At 35.0% G+C, this 21,185-nt stretch overlaps 1 protein-coding gene across 3 annotated transcripts in view; it reads left to right on the plus strand.

Annotated features, from left to right (window-relative positions):
* Positions 1–21,185, plus strand: part of LOC106466904 (serine/threonine-protein kinase SIK3-like) — an 80,643-nt gene that overhangs the window by 52,224 nt on the left and 7,234 nt on the right. For 2 of the 3 annotated variants that reach the window (XM_022394980.1, XM_022394981.1), the window contains exons 9-14: positions 4,193–4,320; positions 4,780–5,107; positions 7,952–8,067; positions 9,040–9,149; positions 9,996–10,138; positions 20,227–20,381. In XM_022394980.1, the coding sequence (XP_022250688.1) occupies positions 4,193–4,320; positions 4,780–5,107; positions 7,952–8,067; positions 9,040–9,149; positions 9,996–10,138; positions 20,227–20,381 (980 nt within the window). The remainder of the gene's footprint in view (positions 1–4,192; positions 4,321–4,779; positions 5,108–7,951; positions 8,068–9,039; positions 9,150–9,995; positions 10,139–20,226; positions 20,382–21,185) is intronic. The other variant, XM_013927211.2, reaches the window with a different exon arrangement.

The following is a 21,185-nucleotide window of genomic DNA, read 5'->3' on the forward strand; positions in this document are numbered from 1 at the left end:
TGATTTGTAATGTTCGAAATTTATAAACTTTCCTGGTCAAATATATCTGAAGTCCCCGATTAATCAATGTTAATGACAGTTATAGCTTACAAAGTTTATAGTTACACTAATTAGAGCAACCCAATAATAGATACTGTCTTTTTTAGGTGCATCGCATTGGTTATATTTATAGGTGTGTGGAGAGTTTCTCAAAAATTCAGATTACTTAACAATACTAAGCTACATTAGCATTTACAAACACACATATATTGTTGATTCTTACACTCGAGAATCTTCTACAACTTTAGAGATTAGGCAGGAGTTTCGCAATACATATTTAACAGTATACATTATATACATTTCTAAATATCAATTAATTCAAACAAATTCCCATTAAAATTAATATATGATAACAAATCTGTCACAATTATTAGCTAAGATTTTATGCTAGTAACAAAAAGTAGTTTAATAAGATTTTGAATGTAAGACACTAAAACCTTGTGTCATGTGCAGTAAAAGGTACCAGGGGTGATAGGGTTAAGGGATATCAGTAGCTTTAATTTCTTAACCACTTGACAGATTTTTTCTTTCTTTTGATGTCTCTTAAATGGCATTCTCAAAGTAGCCCTTGGTATGTGGATATGGTTTTTGTGAAGTTTTTATTTAGAATTTAATTTGGTTATTTTCTTTACTCAAAGTCTTGAAAAGAATGTTGGATATTCATTATTATATAGGATAACTTTGTGTTCTAGTTTTGTATCAATCATTGCTTGTTCATGGTTGCAAATGTGCACAATTGTTTGTAGTTCACTAAGAATGATTTATTGCTTCATAGCAAAGGGGTGATGGTTATTACACTGTAGAATAATGGGTTTCATTAGTTGTTTTGTATGAATTAGGTCTTATTTTCCATGATGACGAGGAGCCCACTTGAAGTAAATATATAATAGAGATGGCTGATATGGGTATTAAAAACTTATATTTAAAACACTATACAAGTAACAACTTGATGACCTAAGGAGGTCAAAACATTGGTACTTGTTTAGTGTTTTAAATAAAAGGGTTTTACTTTGTATAGTGATGATAGTGGCTAAAAAAGAAAGTTAGTTATAATATGAGTTTTGAAGAGTAGATTTAACACACTCATTTTGAATGTTTAAGAAATCTTGAAATTTGAAGAAGCTATCAAGGATGTGGTTTTATACCTGTAAAATGTCATCAGAAAGTCATACTATCAGTCAATTTTCTATTTTGTCTGTTGTTTTGGTCTGAAAAATATGCATGAAAATGACTGTGAAGGCCAAAGTTCTTTTATTAGACTTGGGAAAGCTTCTTACCTCTAGTAATTCAACATTAATCTTATGATCTTATAATTCTAAAATTCAGAGTTTGATCTGTAATGGGCACAACATAGATAGCCCACTGTGCAGTTTTGTTTTCAGCAGCAGTCTAACTAACAATATTTGTGGGTATGCTTTTAATACATATAAAGGTCTCTTCTCCAAATTGTCACATCTACCTTAGTGCCTTTTTAAACTAAATCTGATGAATGACCTGTCAACTGAACATTGTCAGTTATAATATTAAATCTACATGGTCCAAATTGCACATTAGTAATTTTATTCAGGACTAACAATAGAATTCTCCAATTCTATGAAGACTGTAAAACTCATAAATAAAACCTCTCACTCTGTTGTATAGTTTCTGCTTGTAGCTCTATCATGAAGTTAGTATCTTGACTCACTGAAAAATTAATTCATACTTACGAATTTCATATTGGCTTACATAACTAGCACTCAAAACATCACCAGCAAAATTTTCAATGAGTCCCTTGTGATTACAATAGACTCCAAACATCACATGAACCACGCCCAAGGAAGGAAAGCAACTTTGAATATACTAAACCTAAATGATGTTATAACAAGTAAAATCCATGGAAAACTAACAAATTAAAACTACTAATATATCATACAGAAAACCAGGTATAATGTTACAATATATGTTAATCTCTTTTGTGTAACAAACATTCAAGAAATATGTGTGCATGACAAAACCCTCAAAACTTCCTAAGAATATACAAAGAAGGTGCTGTTTATAAAGCCACCAGTCCTTTATACAGAAATACTTATATAAGTGAAACACTTGAGAGATATAGATGAAGTAAACATTAAGACCAACATGTTATTAGGAAACATGCATAGTGACTACAATTTCCTCTCTCATAGCCTTCTTCTTAGATTTGGTAACATGGTAGTTTTCATGGAAAGAAAATATAGAAAAGCTCTTCTAATTCAGAACCAGCAACTTCAGACTAACAGACACACTGGATGGACCCTACTTACACTTAAAACAGTGTTACTGAGTAGCATTTTTTAAATAAATTACTGAGCTATAGTATATCTTCAGATATCTCAGTTTTGTTATTTACAGAATAACTCCGAAACTTTTCTTTCATTCAACATTGCAAGTTTTCATGATATCACATTGTTATTGTAGTATTGTTAAATGGCAAGAGCACTGTTGTCTTAATAATATCATTCTCCTCCATCCCCGAGATGTCTCTGATAAAGGCATAAGTTGAAATGTTGACAACAAAAAAAGTTTCCTGGGGTAAGAGGTCATTTATCTTAGTCCCCTAATTCTAGCCTTCTCACTGTTAATTTGAAAAAAGAAGGTGCATCAATACTATCTATCAATTCCCTTAATGATCTTAAACATCTAAGTCAGATCTCTTCTAACTCCTTTTTTTCTAGAGAAAACAGGTTTAGAGATTTTATCCTGTCCTTGTAGGACAACCACTTCATCTTGGGTATCATTCTTGTAGCCCTCCTCTGAAATCTTTTGAACAATTCAGTATCCTTCCTAAGGTAAGGCAACCCAAGATTGAACAGAGTACTACAAATGTGGCTTAACTAGTGATCTTTATAATGAAATTATAGCCTCTTTAGACTTGTATTCAATATTTCTGTAGATACTAATTAAAACCCTATTTTCCCTGCCACTAGCAACAGCACATTGCTTTGATGGCTTAAAAGACTCATCAACCAGGACACCAAAATTATTTTTTCCTTAACACTGTTAAGGTTATTCCCATCACAATTATACTTTATTCAAATTATGATATCTCGTATACATAACCTTGCATTTATGACAATTAAAAGACCTCTGCCATTTATTCACTCAACTCATCAAATAATCCAAATTTTTTTGTAAAGTAGCATTCACTTCACAACCAGCAGCACCCAAAATTGTAATATCATTACCAGATTTAAGTAACGTATTAATGATTCCTTCCTCTTTGTCATTGATATAAATCAAAAAAGCTAAAATCCCAACATTGAGCCTTAAGGTACTCTACATTTTATTTATTTAGTTCTTGTATCATTTCTTTTATTAGGTTTTAAAATTGGAGCTATAGGTAATAGTCACTGTATCAGTATTACTCTGTAGAACCCATTTTCATTCTAACAAAGTTGCATTTTAGCATTTACCATTCTCATTTTAGTTTTGTTTGTTGTCCTTTTATGAATAATGCATTTTTTGTTACTTATCTCTTCGGAATATTTAACTCAGAATTATTTTTGTATCTGTATCAAATTCAGTTTATCTGTAATCTTTTCTTTCTTTATTACATAAATTTATAACTTGCTTGTTATATTTTATTTTATTGAAAGTTGATTCTTTTTTTTTTGTATATTTTAGCAGTAAAATTAGAAAAATCTACCTTTACTCTAAAGGTAATAAAACTTTTTTATTTCTGCCGATGTTTTGCCATTTTAGCTTCCTCAGGCCTAGTAGTACAAGAAGTGTTTGAGTTGAAAGTATACATTAACTTCTTAAACTGCTTTTGGTGTTATGTTTCTCAAGACTTTGGTAATGTGCTTTTAATAGTGTTTAGAATATTATTGTTGTTCCCTAATTGTTCCAGTATTACAGTATAGTTATGATACTAACTATACTACTATTTGACATATTTTAATTATGTGAAACATAAGAGTAAACATATTCTCAACGGTGAAATTTTGGCAAAAATAAAAAGTTTTTTATTATTATCCTGATGAAGCTGCAATGTTAAAGCATTGGCAAAAATAAAAAGTTTTTAAAATTATTATCTGGAGAGTGAAGGTTGTATTTTTCTAATATTATTGCCAAAATGTCTAAATCTTTCTGTTATGCAGTATAACTTCTTAAAAACAACAAAATTCTTTTATAGTTGACAAAAGTCCTCCAGCTTTTGACCAAAGAGTAAAAGAAAATAAGAAAACTGCTTGTAGTCCAATATTGTCTGCTAGTAATGTTCCTCTGTGGCAGATTCTTTCAGAAAACCAAAGTCTGGAAAAGGTAATTTGGATAAAAGGATCTATGCAATTTTTACTTTTGGTGAAGTATATTTTCATCATAGCTTTATGGAGTATGATTGGCAGGAACTTCTTTAGACAATTTTTTTTTATTGACAAAATTGTATTTTATTTTTGGCTGTTGCAAATTGTTATTCTTTTTAATGGCATAACTTCTTTGCATACTTTTAGTCAACAAGAAGCTCATTTTGGAGTAATTTATTGAAGAAATAAACTAAAAAAAAATTAACATATTATCGGAAGAAATAGAACATGATATTAATTTACTCAAAATTGAGTTTCGTGTGTTGTATCCTATAAGTTTATAAAATTAAGAACTTTAATGTATTTTCTAGTTTTGCCTTAATAGTTTGGAGTAGTAGAATTATTTTGGTTTATCTCTCCTTAGCAATTTGAATATGCATGTGTAGAACTTGGATCTTATTTGTTTTTGACCTAACAGTTTGGAGATACAGAACTGGAATCAGATGGAGAAGAGCCATCATCTGAGATCCTTTCCCGTTATCGTGTTATTCGCCGCCACACTGTAGGACCTGAAAATTCACACCATAAACAAGTTCCAAATCTAGAGATAGGATATTTAATGGCCAGTCAAAGGAGTCGAAACTTTCAACCAATTATTAATCTTCAACTTCCACCAGTATTGCCCCTCAGTGCTCTTCCTAATACTAATCTTCCCCAAAACCTTCCACTGGTTCAACATCAGCCACCAGGAAACTTCACTTTCAAGGACCAGCATTTACTGAAACCCCCACCTGTGCTGGATGCAGGTGAAGTACTTGGTTTAATTTTTATTAACGAAAATGTTTTAATGTAACCTTAAATTATAAGTTAGTATACAATGCGCATATACAACAAACGAAAAAGAGGCAAAACTACTACTTTTGTATAAGACTCATCATGAGTTATAAATAAGCCAATATGCAATAAAGTTATCTAATTGTATAGATGCTGAGAGACAATAAAATGAAAGCCTAGCTGGTTATTAATTTTTCAACCAATTGCCATCAGTTGGAAATAACTGATTCAAGTTTCTGCAAACATAAATTTTCTAATGACATCATATTATTTTGTAAAGCTTATAAAAGCAAAAATGCAATTTTTTAATATTAACTTTATCATGTACATAACCTTAGAATCTGATAATTTATTTAGAAATTTTCAGTAATTTCACAAACAATAATTTTATGACTTGAAAATAAATTTTGAAGTGTAATGAGACAAAAAAAGATATGAAACTATATGTATATATACATGTTAAAGATTTCGTTTTCACTAGAGGGAAATTTAAAAGAGAATCTATGATGTAGAGGCCTAATTCATTCTTTTATTGGCCATACCCTATGCTGTGGACAGAATTTTTGACTATTCAAGGCTCATCAGCACAGCTTGGGTTAGCAAAAGAAAGAAATGCTATTAGGCCTGTTTTGGGTTTTGAGATATTATATACACTTCACCATAAAGAAGACCCAGGTCATAATCATAGCCACTATCACCATAGAAATAGTTCTCCAGATTTAATAGCATTTGGAATGTAGGGTAAAAACTAGTTAGTAATTAGTATGTAATAACTAATAATTAGACTTTGGTGATTGTATATTCTACAAACTGTGACAGTGACAATATTACTGGATTAGCAGGGGTTCCCAAGCATTTTTTGATGCCTACCAGTTGAGCTTCATTAACGGAGATGGGATCTTGAGATCAGATTATGAAATCTTGATCTTATATGATCAGATCTCGATCTCAACTATTCAAGTCTCAGTCTTGTTTTCAGCATGTTAGGTCTTGGTGTCTGTGAACTTGCAAGTAACATCATGCACAGATTTTGTTTGTGAACATCTTATGAAAACTTGATTTATCTCCTGGCTAGTGTTCTGATCCAAACTATGGTTTTATTTGGTTGGTTGGTTGTTTGGCATTTTTTTGGCACAAAGCAACTAGACTATCTGCACCAAACAACCGGTAAAAATGCTAGAAGTAAAATTCTATAAAACATGAAAAGAAAACAAGCTAAAATCTAAACAATGCCCAAAAGTCAGGTTATTTGGTTTGAAAATGATCATCCAGAATAGGGAAAAATAGTGAAATATGCCCTAAGGAATAATATTGTTGATGCTATTCTGTAAGAAGTAGATTATCTTCCTGAAGTAGAACCAATTGAAAGAGTAGCTAGCAGTAATGTTGTATGACAGATTGATCAGAGTGGAGATGTCCAGCCTCCGTAGAAAATTGCTTGTTCAGTTTTTTTGCATCATATGCAAAGCTCTGACAGCTATATCAAGGACCCAGTTCTCAGCCTACAGTAATTCATTCTCTTGTTTTATTGGCTTTGGAAATGCTTCTATCACTATTAGGACAACAAAATTCTTGGAGAATATATTCTGCATTACTTCAACATCAGCAGTAGTAGAAAGGGTCTTCAGCCTTGGGAGGGGGAGAGCTGTTCATGAGACTGCATTAAGCAAAAATTTCATGAAGATATCTCTCATCTTTAATGTTTTTAAGATGCAACAACAACTAGCAAATAAGGCTGTTGTTCTTGCTAATGTGCAAACAAATGCCAAAACTAACAAAAGTAATGGTTATGTTTTAAATCATATGGATTAACCAGATATTTACTTGACATGCTATTAGATATATTTATATATATCACATTTAATTAATCTCTATTCATAAATAACATTGAACAACAATTAAATCCATTCAAATAAGAATAACGGTCCTGTAATTAGTAAATATTTGCCTTTTTTTGATCTTTAGTCATCTGTTAGTGTTGAAATTACTTTTTGTTATTGATTAAATTATTCAAATAGAAATATATCAATTGTATTTTATTCTTGCTAAGTGTTAACTGAATGTCAATCAAAACATAATTACTTGTAAGTTGCATTTAATTTACATTTTGTTACTTGAAAATGCATTTAAGTTGCTGTTAAATGTCCATTTAATGTCAGTAATGATTATTTAAATGTGATACACATATGTAAGTGCATGTAAGTTGAATATCTATATCATACAATATAAAGCATGACCAAAATAATTGTTATAAATTTCTTAGTGTTGTGTATTCCTAAATGGATTGAGTGGAACTAGAAAAATCCTTTAAATTATTATTTTGGATGTTAATATTAAAATAATAGTCAGACAAGTAAAATATTGACTATACAGTGAAAGTCTGATAGGATAATGCTTTTTTAAAGGTTGTTCCTGGTCTTAGTCTCAGAATGTATGTCAGGTTTTGGTCTAAGGAGTTTGATCTCAACATCTCTGTTTATTAAACACAGTCAGTTGCTGTGGAACATATAAAAGGCAGAAAAATAACCTCCTGTCTGTGAACTCTTTGTTAAATTTATAACAAAATGAAAAGGTACTTCTATGACTGAAATTTGGGCTTTGGAACACAGTTCAGTAACCCCTGAATTTAGGTATGAAATTAAAGTATATATGTATGGTGTGTTTGTGTGTGATTTTAAATATAAATCAAGATGGTAGAGGTGGTTTTCATAAAATATGTATCATAATTCGAAAAATTATGTATAGTCCATTTTTGTAATACTAGCATAAGTGATAGAGTGAAATGGGTATTATGGTCATGTGTTTTCTTTAACTAGTTGGTGGCTTAAATCGCAGAGCCTCAGATGGAGAAGCCAACATTCAGAAGTGCTTACAAAAGCAGCTATTCCAAGGCCAATTCAGCTATTCCACTAGTAAAGAAAAGGTACCATGTGTAAGTACACAATAAATTAGTTCATATTTGTTTGTTAAAGTTTCTACAAGTTTTCAGTGTAAAAATTGCCAAAAATGGGTTTGCCTTTCTAGCAGGCCATTTTTGCAAACATCTAAGTAATTATAATTTTAAGTATTGAATATGTTACTTTTATTGTAGTTTTTTTATTAAGTGTCTTTTTTTTGTTGACGTTTTTTTTGCAAAGCCATGATATATGCTAAAGTAAACACTACAGTTATAAGGGATGTCTTTTTTTTGTTCAGGGTTTTCATACAAAGTCATTATATATGCATAGGTAAATACTACAGTTGTAAGCTAATAGCTTCTAAAACTTAAGAATTTGAACTGAGGAGCTCTACATATTATGGCCTGATTGACTGCTAGATCTCTCAAAAGCTACTTACACTTATAGTTTGCTGTTGCAGTTCCATACCCTGACAGAATGTATTATGAAATTATGGATGTTGCTACACTGCCTGGTGATGTTATTCTATGGGAAAAAATCCTGCCTCTGTATGCGAGAATAGTTTGAGACAAGTATCATCTAGAATCTGCCTTGGCCTTCCCAGAGCCCTGATCTAAATGTAATTAAATCTATCTGGAATATTTTGGGATGTTGCGCATGAGGGAGAGAGAACGGATGTCAAAATTTCACTGCTTTTGATTCCTTTCAACTCTTGAATAGTAGACTGTTCTGTCAGATGTGTTCCAGTTGTTAATATATTGTTTTACCAAACACTTGAATATTACACTATCCTAATACAATGTTAGGTATCACCACCAGACAAAAGAATACCCCTAAAAGTGTAATTTTTTAAAACTGTGTAAATATTACCACCATGTATATAAAACAAACACATTTACACAATGTTATATGTTACATACTTCTATAATATTTCATTGGATCTCACATTTATAATTTATCACCATCATGAATAAGCAAGTATTTCAAGATGGTTACAACTTCTCTAGGTCCAGCCAAGCAATCCAGCTCCAGTCCCTCAAATGTCAGTTTTACCAATACCAATTGGGGAAGAAAATAGAGAATTTGATGACAGGTTAGATACAGGAGCAATCTCAAGGTAAGAAATTTAAATGGGTTTATCTTCCTTAGCTCTTAAATGTGCTTACCAATCACATATTGATCTGAGCACCTATGATTTTGTTGTACATTATCAGTAAGAGTGGGCTCATTCAGCAATCCATACATTTTATGTTATTTGCCTACTATAATCATACTGCTAATTTAGTACAGAAAATGAAAATATCCACTGAAAAGATAATTGGAAACACATTTTGTTTTTTTGTGAATATGAAACAGAAGATATGTATGAAAAAATAGTCTTATTAAGAGGTAGTAGGTGTTGAATGTTGAAAAACAAATTCTGATTTAGATTATCGGAAAACACTTTTCTAGGTGTTAAGAATATATAGATCTAAATTCATCTATGTTTTTTCAAAATTGCCAATAGTTTAGGCTTTTGACAACAATTAAATAATGCATTATTTTAAAATGCATATGTTGGTGAATTAATCACACTGAAGTGCTTTAGTGTACAAGCTTTATTTTCTTTTTATAGCAAATAGTCAGGTGAACTTATCCACCTAATGGAGGAGTATGTGGTTGGTTGGTTTAATTATAATGAATATACTAGCTTGATGGTTGGTTGGTTTAATTATAATGAATATACTAGCTTGATGGTTGGTTGGGGTTTATTGGTGTAAAGCAACTAGGCTATCTGCTCCAAACTAGCTTGATAGTGACAAAATGTTGAATCAGAAAGTATCTTAGGTTGATATAGTAATATATTATATCCTAAGGATTTTTCTCTGCAGCTAACATTTTGACTGACATCCATGGTTTAAATAGTGAAACTTAGGTAAAAAGACAATTATGTACTAATGTGATGGCTGGGTTTTTGCTTTAGATACCTACAAACACGTGGTCATTCCAAACGCCACACTTTGGCTATGGCTTCACCAGAAGAAGTTCAAGAAGTCCATAGGAAAATGCATTCTTCATTCAGACAACGAAGAACTGGTGTATTGGCAGTTACAGAAAAGCTTTCAGGTAAAAGTCTCATGTTTTATCAAAATTTGGTAAATAGTTATATTTTAAAAAATATTTGAAGGGAATACCAAAAACCAGAATAGGAACTTGAATGACATACTAAAACCCAGAACCCCACAGAACACATTCTCTCACATGTAGCTCAAGCAAAACAAAGCAATCCATAATACTCTCAAAGCAGGCTTTAATCATTCATATTAATACCTTTTTAATACATTTTATGTACGTTAAATTCTTATTCTTGCTGATTGAAAAGTATGTTTAAAACTTGTAACATGCAATTTTCTTTTTAACATGGATGCGCACACACACACATTAACTGTAGATTTTGTATAGCAGTTGAATCTGTGAAGGCCCTTTTTATTTATATGCTGCTAGTAAATTCAATATTCCAAAACACACTTTCTCTCACACTGTAACTTCATCCTGATGATTTTATATGCCCATCTAAGCATTGGTACGAATCTTACCTTGCTTACTCCAGCCTTTATACCCAACTATATTGCCCATAGCAAGTTAAGTTTTGTGATTCTCTCCACCTATGTCAGTGAGCCCTCTATCCCAGGTCTGTATATAAGTTCACTATTGGTACTTCCTATACACTTTTTCTCAATGGCAGAACATTATGATGATGGTTTTGCATACTTGCTGCGGGTTTCTCTTCAGTGTTGAATAGCTTTAGTTATACTCATGCCTTAGATGATTTCTCTTTTTAGACCTGTCTTATTGGGTCTTCCAATATAGTACTTCCCTCTTCTCACAATATTATCTATTCTTGTCCAGTGCTGCCCTCTATATGCAATTTTTTATCTTAACACATGCCACTGGCCTTTTCCTCCCCCTCTATTGGAATCAAATGAATCCATCATATCTCTTGTGTAAATCATCATGTGATACATGTGACTCCCTCTATACGACTGTATCAAACTATCATTTCTCATTTAGCAGCACATGTGCTCAGATGTGTTCCTTTTTGTGTGTTTAAAGTTTCACGTTCATCTTTAGTATACTCACGTAGTGGTATTCATTTATTTTCACTTCTAGTTTCTATTAAAACTGTTTCTCTACTTTAATCCTAGTTTATTACAGTCACATTGTTATTTACACTTTCTATTAGTCGTTGACTCTTCCTCATTATGAAGCTGAGCCTGTTCAGGTGGATGAGGACTTAGATTGCCTATTTTCATTCCTGTTTTTGCTATGCCTTCTCATGTCTCGCCTGAGTCTGTTAGGCCTAATACAGTTTTTTTTATTTCATTTCTCAGGTACGTAACATTTTATCCCTTTCTTCTATTTCCTATAAACCACATCCTTCCTTACTACATGACCAATCTTCCCATCTCTGTTTGGTTTTTCTCCCCTCCCTATATATTCAGGTACATGCTGAGCAATTTGCCTTACAATTAAGTGATGGGATTAGCATGCCTCGCCTCCCATGGCCTTCAGATTGGTTTGCTCTTGCATATCATCATGCAGACTAATCTTTTCTGGACCAACAATTGTTAGGTTCCATTTTTCTGTTTGAGTGTGGTTCCTGAATCTCCTGTAAGTCTGACTCCTGCCCACTTTTTCCACCTTCGTCTTACCAGCACAACTCTTTTATGATATCTCTCTACCATCATGTCCTCTCCCTTCCTCTATGTTGGCTCGTTTATTATCTTTGGCTCTGGCTTTACTTACATGTTGTTGGGACCTTCTACGTCGTGATGCAACCTTAACTCGCATCCGTTTACCATCATCTTATGTTTGGGATTTACGCATAGCCCCATTTCTGCGGCAATACGTCTTTGACATGATCCCCGAGTCTTTGGAATCATGAGTTGCATCAGTACAACAGCAGTTTACCCTTTCCAATCTTGTTGCCCGTTTGTCTCAGTTGGAGCCCATTATTGCATCTGTTACACTTTCCTGTCCCTCCCATTCCTAACCCTTACTCGTCCCTTCTTTTTGGGAGTGCCTCATCTCATCGTTTCTCCACCAACAGTATTGCCAATGTTCTTCATCACTGGCATCCTTTCATCAAGGATCATTGGGTTCTTCAAGTTTTATTGGAAAGATTCGTGATCCTGTTGTTTTCCCTATTTCCCATGTCTCCTATATCCATTTTTTCCCTCTGCCTTGGGATCCCATGACCAGCCAGCATCTGTCAGAGGTGGTTCAGGAACTACTATCTAAGCAGGCCATTGAATCTGTTCTACATCTTCACCAGGTTTTTATTCTAGACTTTTTTTTGTTTCTAAGGAAGCGGGGGACTAGAGGCTTGTCATTGATTTGTCCTGCCTCAGTTGCTTTGTTCAACTGCCCCGTTTTACCATGGAGTCATTTCTCACCCTACAGTGGGCATTTTCTCCAGGCTTATGGATGACAAAGATGGACGTCACCAGTGCTTATCTGTAGGTACCTATATCACGATGGTCTTATCCATATCTTCTGTTCATCCGTCATGTGGTGGTTTATCAATTTTGTGCCCTACCCTTTAGGTTTGCTTTTGCCTGTTATATTTTCTGTCGGGTGGTCAGAGTTTTTGCTCGCCATCTTCCACCATTATATAGACAACTGGCTTCTTCTGGCTCATTCCAAACTGGAGTTGGCCAGCCACACTTGTCAGCTCCTTCTATTGGCTGCTCATGTGGGCTGGTTAATCAAATTGGAGTAGTTCTTCTTCCGACCTACCCAATATCTTGTACACTTGTGTGTCCTTTTTGACACTCATATTAGTCAGGCCCAACCTTCTCTTCTACAACTTTATTTCATGGAACTGTTAGTTTGCTACACCCTTTGAGCTCCCTCACTTTCTGCTTGTGAGGTTCTATTGCTTTTGAGGATGTGGTTTTCAATGATGTCACTGGTCCGCCTCGGTTGTGCGCATATGTGATCGCTTCAGTGGGCTTTTCACAATAAATGGAACCTTGTTTGTGATCTCTTGTCAGCTCTCGTTACCCTTCCTCTTACCCTGATGGACAATCTGCATTGGTGGTTGGACAAGACCCATACATAGGTGGGCATCCTGCTTCCTCCTCCTTGGCCTGATTTACATCTTTTCACGGACACATCTCTTCAGTGCTGGGGTGCATGGGTCAATCACCAGGAGGCTTTGGGTCATTGAATTATAGAGAAAAAGTTCTTTGCATATCAACATCCTTGAGCTTCTTGCAGTCCATCAGGCTTTCAATCACTTCCTTCCTCTCACAAGACATTGTCTGGCAATGATTCATTCTGACAATTATATGGTGGTAGCAAATACCAATCACCAAGGTGGCACCCAGGTCAATATATCTATATTGTTGAACATTGAATCTACTATATTGGGGACACATGCACCACATTTATCTCATTGCATGTCACATTCTGAGTGCTTTCAGTTTCGTGGCAGATCATCTCTTACCTCCCCCCCCCCCGACCAAACATATCCTACAATTGGTCTCACAAATTCCTTTATGTTTATCCTCCTATCTGATTACTTCATCGGGTGATCTCTCTCATTCATACCACTTCATGTCGAGTCCTTCTGATCGCTTTTTATTGGCCAGTTTACCCATGGTTTCCACGATTACAGCAACTGCAACTTTTCCCTCCAGTACCTCTTCCTTTGTCTCCCTTTCTTCTTTTCAACCTTGGTCACTAGTTCTACATCCAGCCATTTACGTCCTTCATCTTCATGCCTGGCTTTTATCTGGTCCTTGGTGAGGAGATCAGGTTTCTTTTGTCGAGTAGCTTTCCTTTTAGCTTATTCTATATGTCCTTCTTCAATGGAGATGTATCAGCACAAGTGGAAAGTGTTCTGCAGTTGGTATGCGACTCTGGGATTCCCTGCTGACCAACCTATTGTGGCAGAGTTTCTCACATGGCTTTTCGATCAGGGATTTTCAGTCTCCTAGCTCTTGGGTTATTGGACTACTTTATCCCATACCTTTAATTTTTTCCAATACCATTGAGTTTTTGCTTCTCCTGTCCTTACCACATTAATGCCTTCCTTCCAGATTCCTCGTCCCCCCCAGAAGGCATACTCTTCTGGACTGGGATATTAATGTAGTCCTCCATACCCTCACTTTACCTCTGTTTGAACCACTTTCCTCGTGTTCCATGTTTTACCTTTCTCTTAAAATGTATTTCCTTCTCCTCTATGCCTGTGGACATCAAAGGTCTGATTTGTTTGCTATTGACATTTCATGTATGTTTTATCACCCTACCTATCTTCTCCTTTATCCTGATTGTTCCTCTCTCCCAAAGATCTCGGCAGCTAGCTCCTCCTTTTTGCCCATTTCCCTTCCTTCTATTTCTTATCTCTACTCTGGTCCTGATCTGGATAGACTTCTCTCTCCGGTCCTTATTCTTTGTTGTTATATTGCCTGTACAGCTTCCTTCTTTGGTACCATTCCTGGTTTTTTATTCTTTGGCGGTCTTCCTTTGTTTGGGATCTTTCTCCTTCTATCCTCACCAAATGGATTCGACTTTTGATTCTATTGTCTTATTTTTTTTGTCTTCTTCCTCTCCAACTTTGTTCCATCTTTTTCCTCGCTTTTATTTTTTGTTGGCTATTGGAGGAAATCCTGCAGTCGGACATGTAGACTACACTTTATACATTCATCTCCCATTATTTACATCATATCGCAGTTTTTTTTCATCTGGTTTTCATCTTCCACCTGTGGCCATTTTTTAGGCTTCAGTGCAACTTTGACTGGGTAAGTTTATATTCGTACTTTCTTTTCCTTTCAGGGCCCTTGCTTCATCTACTCATTATATGGATCCTGCTCTGTGGCAAGTAGTGCCTGACCAGGTATTCTTTAATTTAAAATCTGCACTGTACAGCCAATTTGACTCACACTTTATCTTCCATGGCTTCACAATAATCACTGTTGAGGTGGGGGGGTCCACAAGATTGCTTGTAGATGAATAGCCTCACAATGTAATTCCTTCATAAACTTGCCCGTTCCAAACTGTACCACCCATGGACTGACTGCATGGGTAAAGCAGAAGGTGATAGCTTTACATCCCTGCCATGCCTTGTATTGAATAAATCAGGTGATGACATTCCTCCAGACTCTCCATCGCATTCTCACCCCTTTCTTTTAGTGGAGTATGGGAGTCCATACCACTTTCTAGTTCCAAGCTGCTGGGGTGGTCGACTGTGAAGGCACCCTCCTGAATGGGTTCCACACAAAGATGGCTATAACCATTCAGGGCAGTGATGTTCTGTGATATCCTCCAATATGCAGTATACATTCACAAAGGAGTGAGACGTCAAATTGCAGTTCACCCCTTTGATTGAGAGTTCTCATCCTTCCCCCACATAGATGTCAGTACCCCATGGCTGGGTTTTGTATTTAGAGTAGAACCAATCAACATAAGTTCTCACACATCTTTATGTTGTCTATATTCCTCCTTTGATCATACTCCTTATCTACTACACATTTCACAGATGGGCATAGAGTATACCTGGTTCAGAAGTGGTGCTGTTCCCCTCATCAGATTTTCGGGTCCAACTCTCTCATTTCCAGGAATGTCCTTCAGACACTTTTAAAGGATACTTCTGTCATTCCCTTGCATTGGTCCCACCACCTAATCAGTATGGGATTCTAGCTAATTTTGTGAGAAGAGGGAAGTACCGTATCGGAAGTTATAATTTTCCTATGCTGAAAATGTATTTCTAACCCACCCTTCCTCCCCACTTTCCTCCAGTGCTTACATCTTCTACCAAACCTCGAAGTGATAAACTGGGATTAAAGTGAAGTTAAGAAACAGTCTTAATAAAAACTAGAAGTGAAAACAAACAAAGTATGAGTGCTGCAAACAAGAAGTGATAGTTTAGTAGAGGTGTATAGAGGGAGTCACTTGCAACACTTATATGTCATGCTCCTATCGGTGGAGAAGTGACGCATGATAATTTACATGAGAGACTTGTTGGAATCATTCGATTCCAATAGGGGGGAGCAAATGGTTTGTGGCATGTGTAAAGAAAAATTTCCATGTAGAGGGAAGCACTGGACGAGAATAGCTAATCTTGTGAGTGGAGGGAAGTACTTATCGGAAATACAATTTCACTATAGGAAAATTATAACTAGTTTGTTGTCTGTTTTCTTTATTTTACATATAAAAAAAATTATTTCTGAGACGTTTTCAGATATCATTCCACAAGTTCACAATTTTGACATGCAGTTGCCTAGTTCTCCTACTCTGCCACCTCTGGAGATTAGTGTTATTCGGTATCAGAGGGATGTCCCCTTTCTGTGAAGGATGTCCAGTCCCTCATACTCATAGAGATGGAGTATCACACAAGGTCTGATGTTTTTATTCTGTGGAGTTAGAATCTGAGCTTGCAGGGGATCAGGTGAGAATTTCTGGCACTGAAGGAGGAAAGGGCAAGCTGGGTGCACTCCTACAAATAACCTGGTGTGATTTTCCCAGATATATGGTTGGAGCAGGACAAGCCTATGTCAGTGCCTCCTTATAATTATGGTTCAGAAATGACACTTAGCTATCCGGTCAAGTTGAGTGTGGCCCTATTTTTGGACATTATTTTCATTTTGATGATCATGGAAGAGGATCCTCAACTCTTTGTAATTCTGCGTGCAGAGCGTCAATTCCTGTGCCATTGGTTTGATTTTGTTTGTTTCACATCCTCCTCATAATTCTTGGGGCAAGAGGTATTATTGTGCCTCTTAGGTTGGGGAGTTAGTATTTTTGTTTGTAATCCCAGGCTGGGTAATCTCTTTTTCTTTTGGTTGGGTGAGACGAGAAAGGTCCAGTAATCTCCAGTAATATATTATATACAGATCTGGGATAGGGATGCATTGAAGTAGGTGGAGAGAATCACAAGATTTAATGTGCTGTGGGCAATATAGTGGGGTATAAAGGCTGGAGCAAGTGAGGTAAGATTTATACCAATGCTTAGATGGGCAGATAAGAGTAATTTTTGTCAGGATAAAGCTATAGTGTAAGCAGTGGTAAGTATTATCGGAAATACACTGTTGGTATGGGAAAATGTTAACTTTAATGATAACCAAGTGATTGTATGTTTTTTTCTATTTCTGCAAAGGTATTTCTACCTCAACTATATAATTTTATTAATGTGTAGAGTAGAGGCATTTGAATTATAATACAATATAATTTAGATGCACTAAGGAGGTATTTATTTGGATGATTAGAGCCTTATCTGGGACACACTTGACTGTTTCAGTCTCTGAAAATACTAGTAGGTAATAGAAATAAGAATGTATTTTTTAATCACTGCATTATTAAAAACTCCATCAGTACAATTACATGGTTATGCGTAGTAAAACAAGTGTTAAAGTTTCTTTACTCCTATACTTAATGTTGTTTTATTTCTAAAGTCATGTGTATACTTATGAACCCAGTGTGAAATAATTCTTCAGTTGTGAGTCTACTCAAGGCTGCATTGCATGGTTGAATAGTTAAACATTTTGTGCTCTAAATGAAGTATATGGTCAATATGTCATTTGTAGTGCTTTAGCAGTGACACACCACAGCTTTAACAAATTGTGAAATGAACCCTCTTTAGAAAAGTTGTTTCATTTACTGATTGGAGATTTTAACTGTGGAAGTTTTGGAAATATTAATGTTGTGATACATCAGTCTTAAAAGTATATGTGTATTTGTGTAATAACTTGAAATTAGATTGAATATAGTTTCTATTTTTATTATATATCTAATAGAGATGAATGTTTTAGTAGGGTTGTGACCTGTTATGTGCATTTTACAAAATCATTCTTTACTCAGTAGTAAAATGCAATGCACTGTTTCAGGTAAGAGTGGAATAAGATTTGTTTCTTATTTTGCATAGGGCTTAATTTTTTAAAGCTTAGCAGTAACAGTGTTAACAATAAGCTATTGTATTTGGTATTGAGTATTATTTTCACTTTCAGGCTGTAACAGTATAAATACAATGGTTACGACTAATGTGGGAATTAAGTGTTTGCAGTTTGTTAGGTTAGAACTGGAATGTACTTTTAAGGAAGCTAGTAATGATGATGTACAATTTTTATGTAGAGTCTGTAGGTTGGAGGAAAAGTTAGAGGCAATCATGATTAAAGTAGATGCAATAGATAAAGAGAAGTGTAGATTGTGGGAAATGGCAGCAGGATAACAATGACTTTAAGGAAGTTAGAAAGAGTACTGTTAGGGCTAAAAATGGTGAATTTAGTTATAATGAGCCTATTTTGTTGAGGAACAAATTTCAGCCCTTGGCTTCTGCAGATGGGGAACTATTGGAGGGAAGGAAAACAAAAGGGTCAGAGAAGGATGCGGATGATACAGAGGTTATAGTTATAGGTGATTCTTGATAAAGCGTGTGGATAGAATAGTCTGTGGGGTAAATAGGGAGAAAAGAATCAGATTGTGCTACTCAGAGGCACAGGATAAGATATAACTGACAGAGCAAGAGATATAACAAAAAGGGCTAGCGGAGATGCAGTTTTTGTAGTACATGTAGGGAAAGGTAGGTCAGAGGTGCTAATTAATAAGTATAATGGGTTGATAAAGGCTTAAATAAAACAGCCATAACTTAATTTTGTCAGGGATATTGCCCAGAATTAACTGTGGGGATGAAGTTGTAAGTGGGTCATTAGGGCTAAATGCTGGGCTTAGAGTAGTATGTAAGGATGAGCATATTGGTTGGTTGGACTTGTGGGATCAGTTCAGTGGAAGAAGGGAGCTCTTTGCAATGGATGCTTTACATTTACATAGAGTAGAGGTTGGCTTGTTTGTTAAGGCTATTAACTCAGCTGTAAGGGAAGTTTTAAGCTAGGACTAGACAGTGGTGAGGGCCAGCAAAAACTGAATGCAAAAAAGAATAAGAGGCAGAGAAAAGTTTAGTATAGTATAGAAGTAGTTATAAGGACATAGATGAATGGATAGTTAATAAATTACTTAAGTTTGCAGATGATATTAAGGTCTTGGGTGTTGCTAGCTGTGAAGAGGATGATTCTGATTTACAAAAGGATTTAGATCATTTAGTGAGTTGGGCAATTAAATGGCAGATGGGTTTTAATTATAATAAATGCAAGATAATGCATGTGGGTTATTATTATTTGAATTAGAAATATAATTTGGATGGGAATAACCTGAGTAGTGTTATGAAGGAAAGGGATCTTAGTGTTATGGTCGATCAGTCTCTAAAGCCATCTAAGCAGTGTGTTGTTGCTAGTGGTAGAGCAAATAGGATATTAAGTTGTATCTATAGAAATATTGAATACAAGTCTAAAGAGGTTATACTTTCATTATACAGGTCACTGGTTAGGCCACATTTGGAATATTGGTCTTGGGCTCCTTACCTTAAGAAGGACATTGAATTGTTGGAAAGGGTTCAGGGAAAGGTTACTAGAATGTTGCCTGGGATGGAGGGGTTATCATACGACGAGGGCTTAAATCTCTCAAATTGTTTTCTCTTGAAAAAAGAAGAGTTGGGGAGGATCTGATTGAGCTGTTTAAGATTGTAAAGGGAATTTGATAGTGTTGATGTAACATTTTTTTTATATTTAGCAAAGAGAATAGTAGGACTAGGGTACAAAAATATAAATTTTGGCAAGGTAGGAGTCATCTTCAGCCAAGACAGTTTTATTTTTCAAACATGGTGTTTGGCCTTTGGAATGGGTTGCCTTCAGATGTTGTAGAGGCAGTAAATTTAAGTGAGGTTAAGAAAAAAGCTTGATAAGTATATGAATGAAAAAGTCTGGGTTTAAAATCTTTTTATTTAACTTTTTTTAATCATTTTAATTTAGTTTAGAGGATGGAACGGCGGAGATGGACCAATAGGTGTCATGTTGTCCCAAAATATTATGTTATGTTAATTTCCAACTTGATGAAAATGATGAAAACTATCAAACACCAAAAGTTTTCCTTATTTTAGAGCTTTTCATTTTAAATTTTAAACCATCTGGTTCAAACAGGTGGATATTTTTATTCTTATTATTGTTGTTTTTATTGTTCTAAGATCAGGAATTACAATTAGAAGTAAAGGAGGTATTTTAGAATTATTTCACTTTTTGGAACATAAAGCCATATATTTTAAATCTGAGTACCTTGTAAACATTGATGTGCTTGTACACCCAACTTTTTTTTTTATGTTTAAGGTATTGGTCGGAGAGCAAGTGATGGTAGCACATTAATGAATCCCTACCATTCTCAACTAGAAAGACTTTATAACCAAACAGTAGGCTTGGGCCCTGTACCTGTCAATAATTTCTCGAATGTGAAAGCTTTACAACAAGAATATCAGCAGTTACAGGTACAGTAGTATCCTGTTTTAATTTCAATGAACAACATATTATATAAATAGCATTGTAATCTACAACACTAGACAATTTTTGTAAGGTAGATAAATTCCAGATGAGGCACATAACGTGTGGATTCTGTATTTTCTTTTTATTTAGGCATGAATGTTCAAATAAGAGAATTTATCAAAAACTTTCATGAGTGATCTCTTATCTGTTAACCCTTTTGAGATGGGTTGGTCTAATTGCACATTGCTCATTTTAATGAATGCTGGGATCTGTATCATCTTTTATGCCTGGTTTGGCTCTCCAATGTTATGTTGCAAACACTGTCGAGTTTCGGGGTTCATGTCACAGTGTGCTTCTCCATTGGGATCCTACAGTGTCACATGACTTATCCCCTGTGACATTGACAGGTTGGGTTCGTGAACTGGTTCGTATTGCATACTCTGGGAGTTCTTTGGAGGAACAGAAACTTCTTTGGGTCTCATCTCTTCATCTCTTGATGTCCCTGGTAGTTTGGTTGAGATTGTAGAGGCTAGTATGTAGATCATGCCTAATATATATCTCATTATTTACATGACTTGACAGTTGCCTCTTCAGATGGTTTTTGACCCCCCCCCCACTATTCTCAATGTACTATTTACATTGTGAGATTGGGGAGGGACTTCATTTCTTTTGTGTTTATTTGTATTCTTTTCGAGGGACCCTCACATCATTTCCCTCTCAGTGGTGAGTGTTGCCTGATCAGGTGTGCTTCTTTCCAAATCTGCTCTAGCTACCAGTAGACCGATAAAAAATGTTCCTGGTAGCTCTGG

The sequence above is a fragment of the Limulus polyphemus genome, unplaced genomic scaffold, assembly GCF_000517525.1.
Source record: "Limulus polyphemus unplaced genomic scaffold, Limulus_polyphemus-2.1.2 Scaffold2419, whole genome shotgun sequence".
Classification (NCBI taxonomy): Eukaryota; Metazoa; Arthropoda; class Merostomata; order Xiphosura; family Limulidae; genus Limulus; species Limulus polyphemus.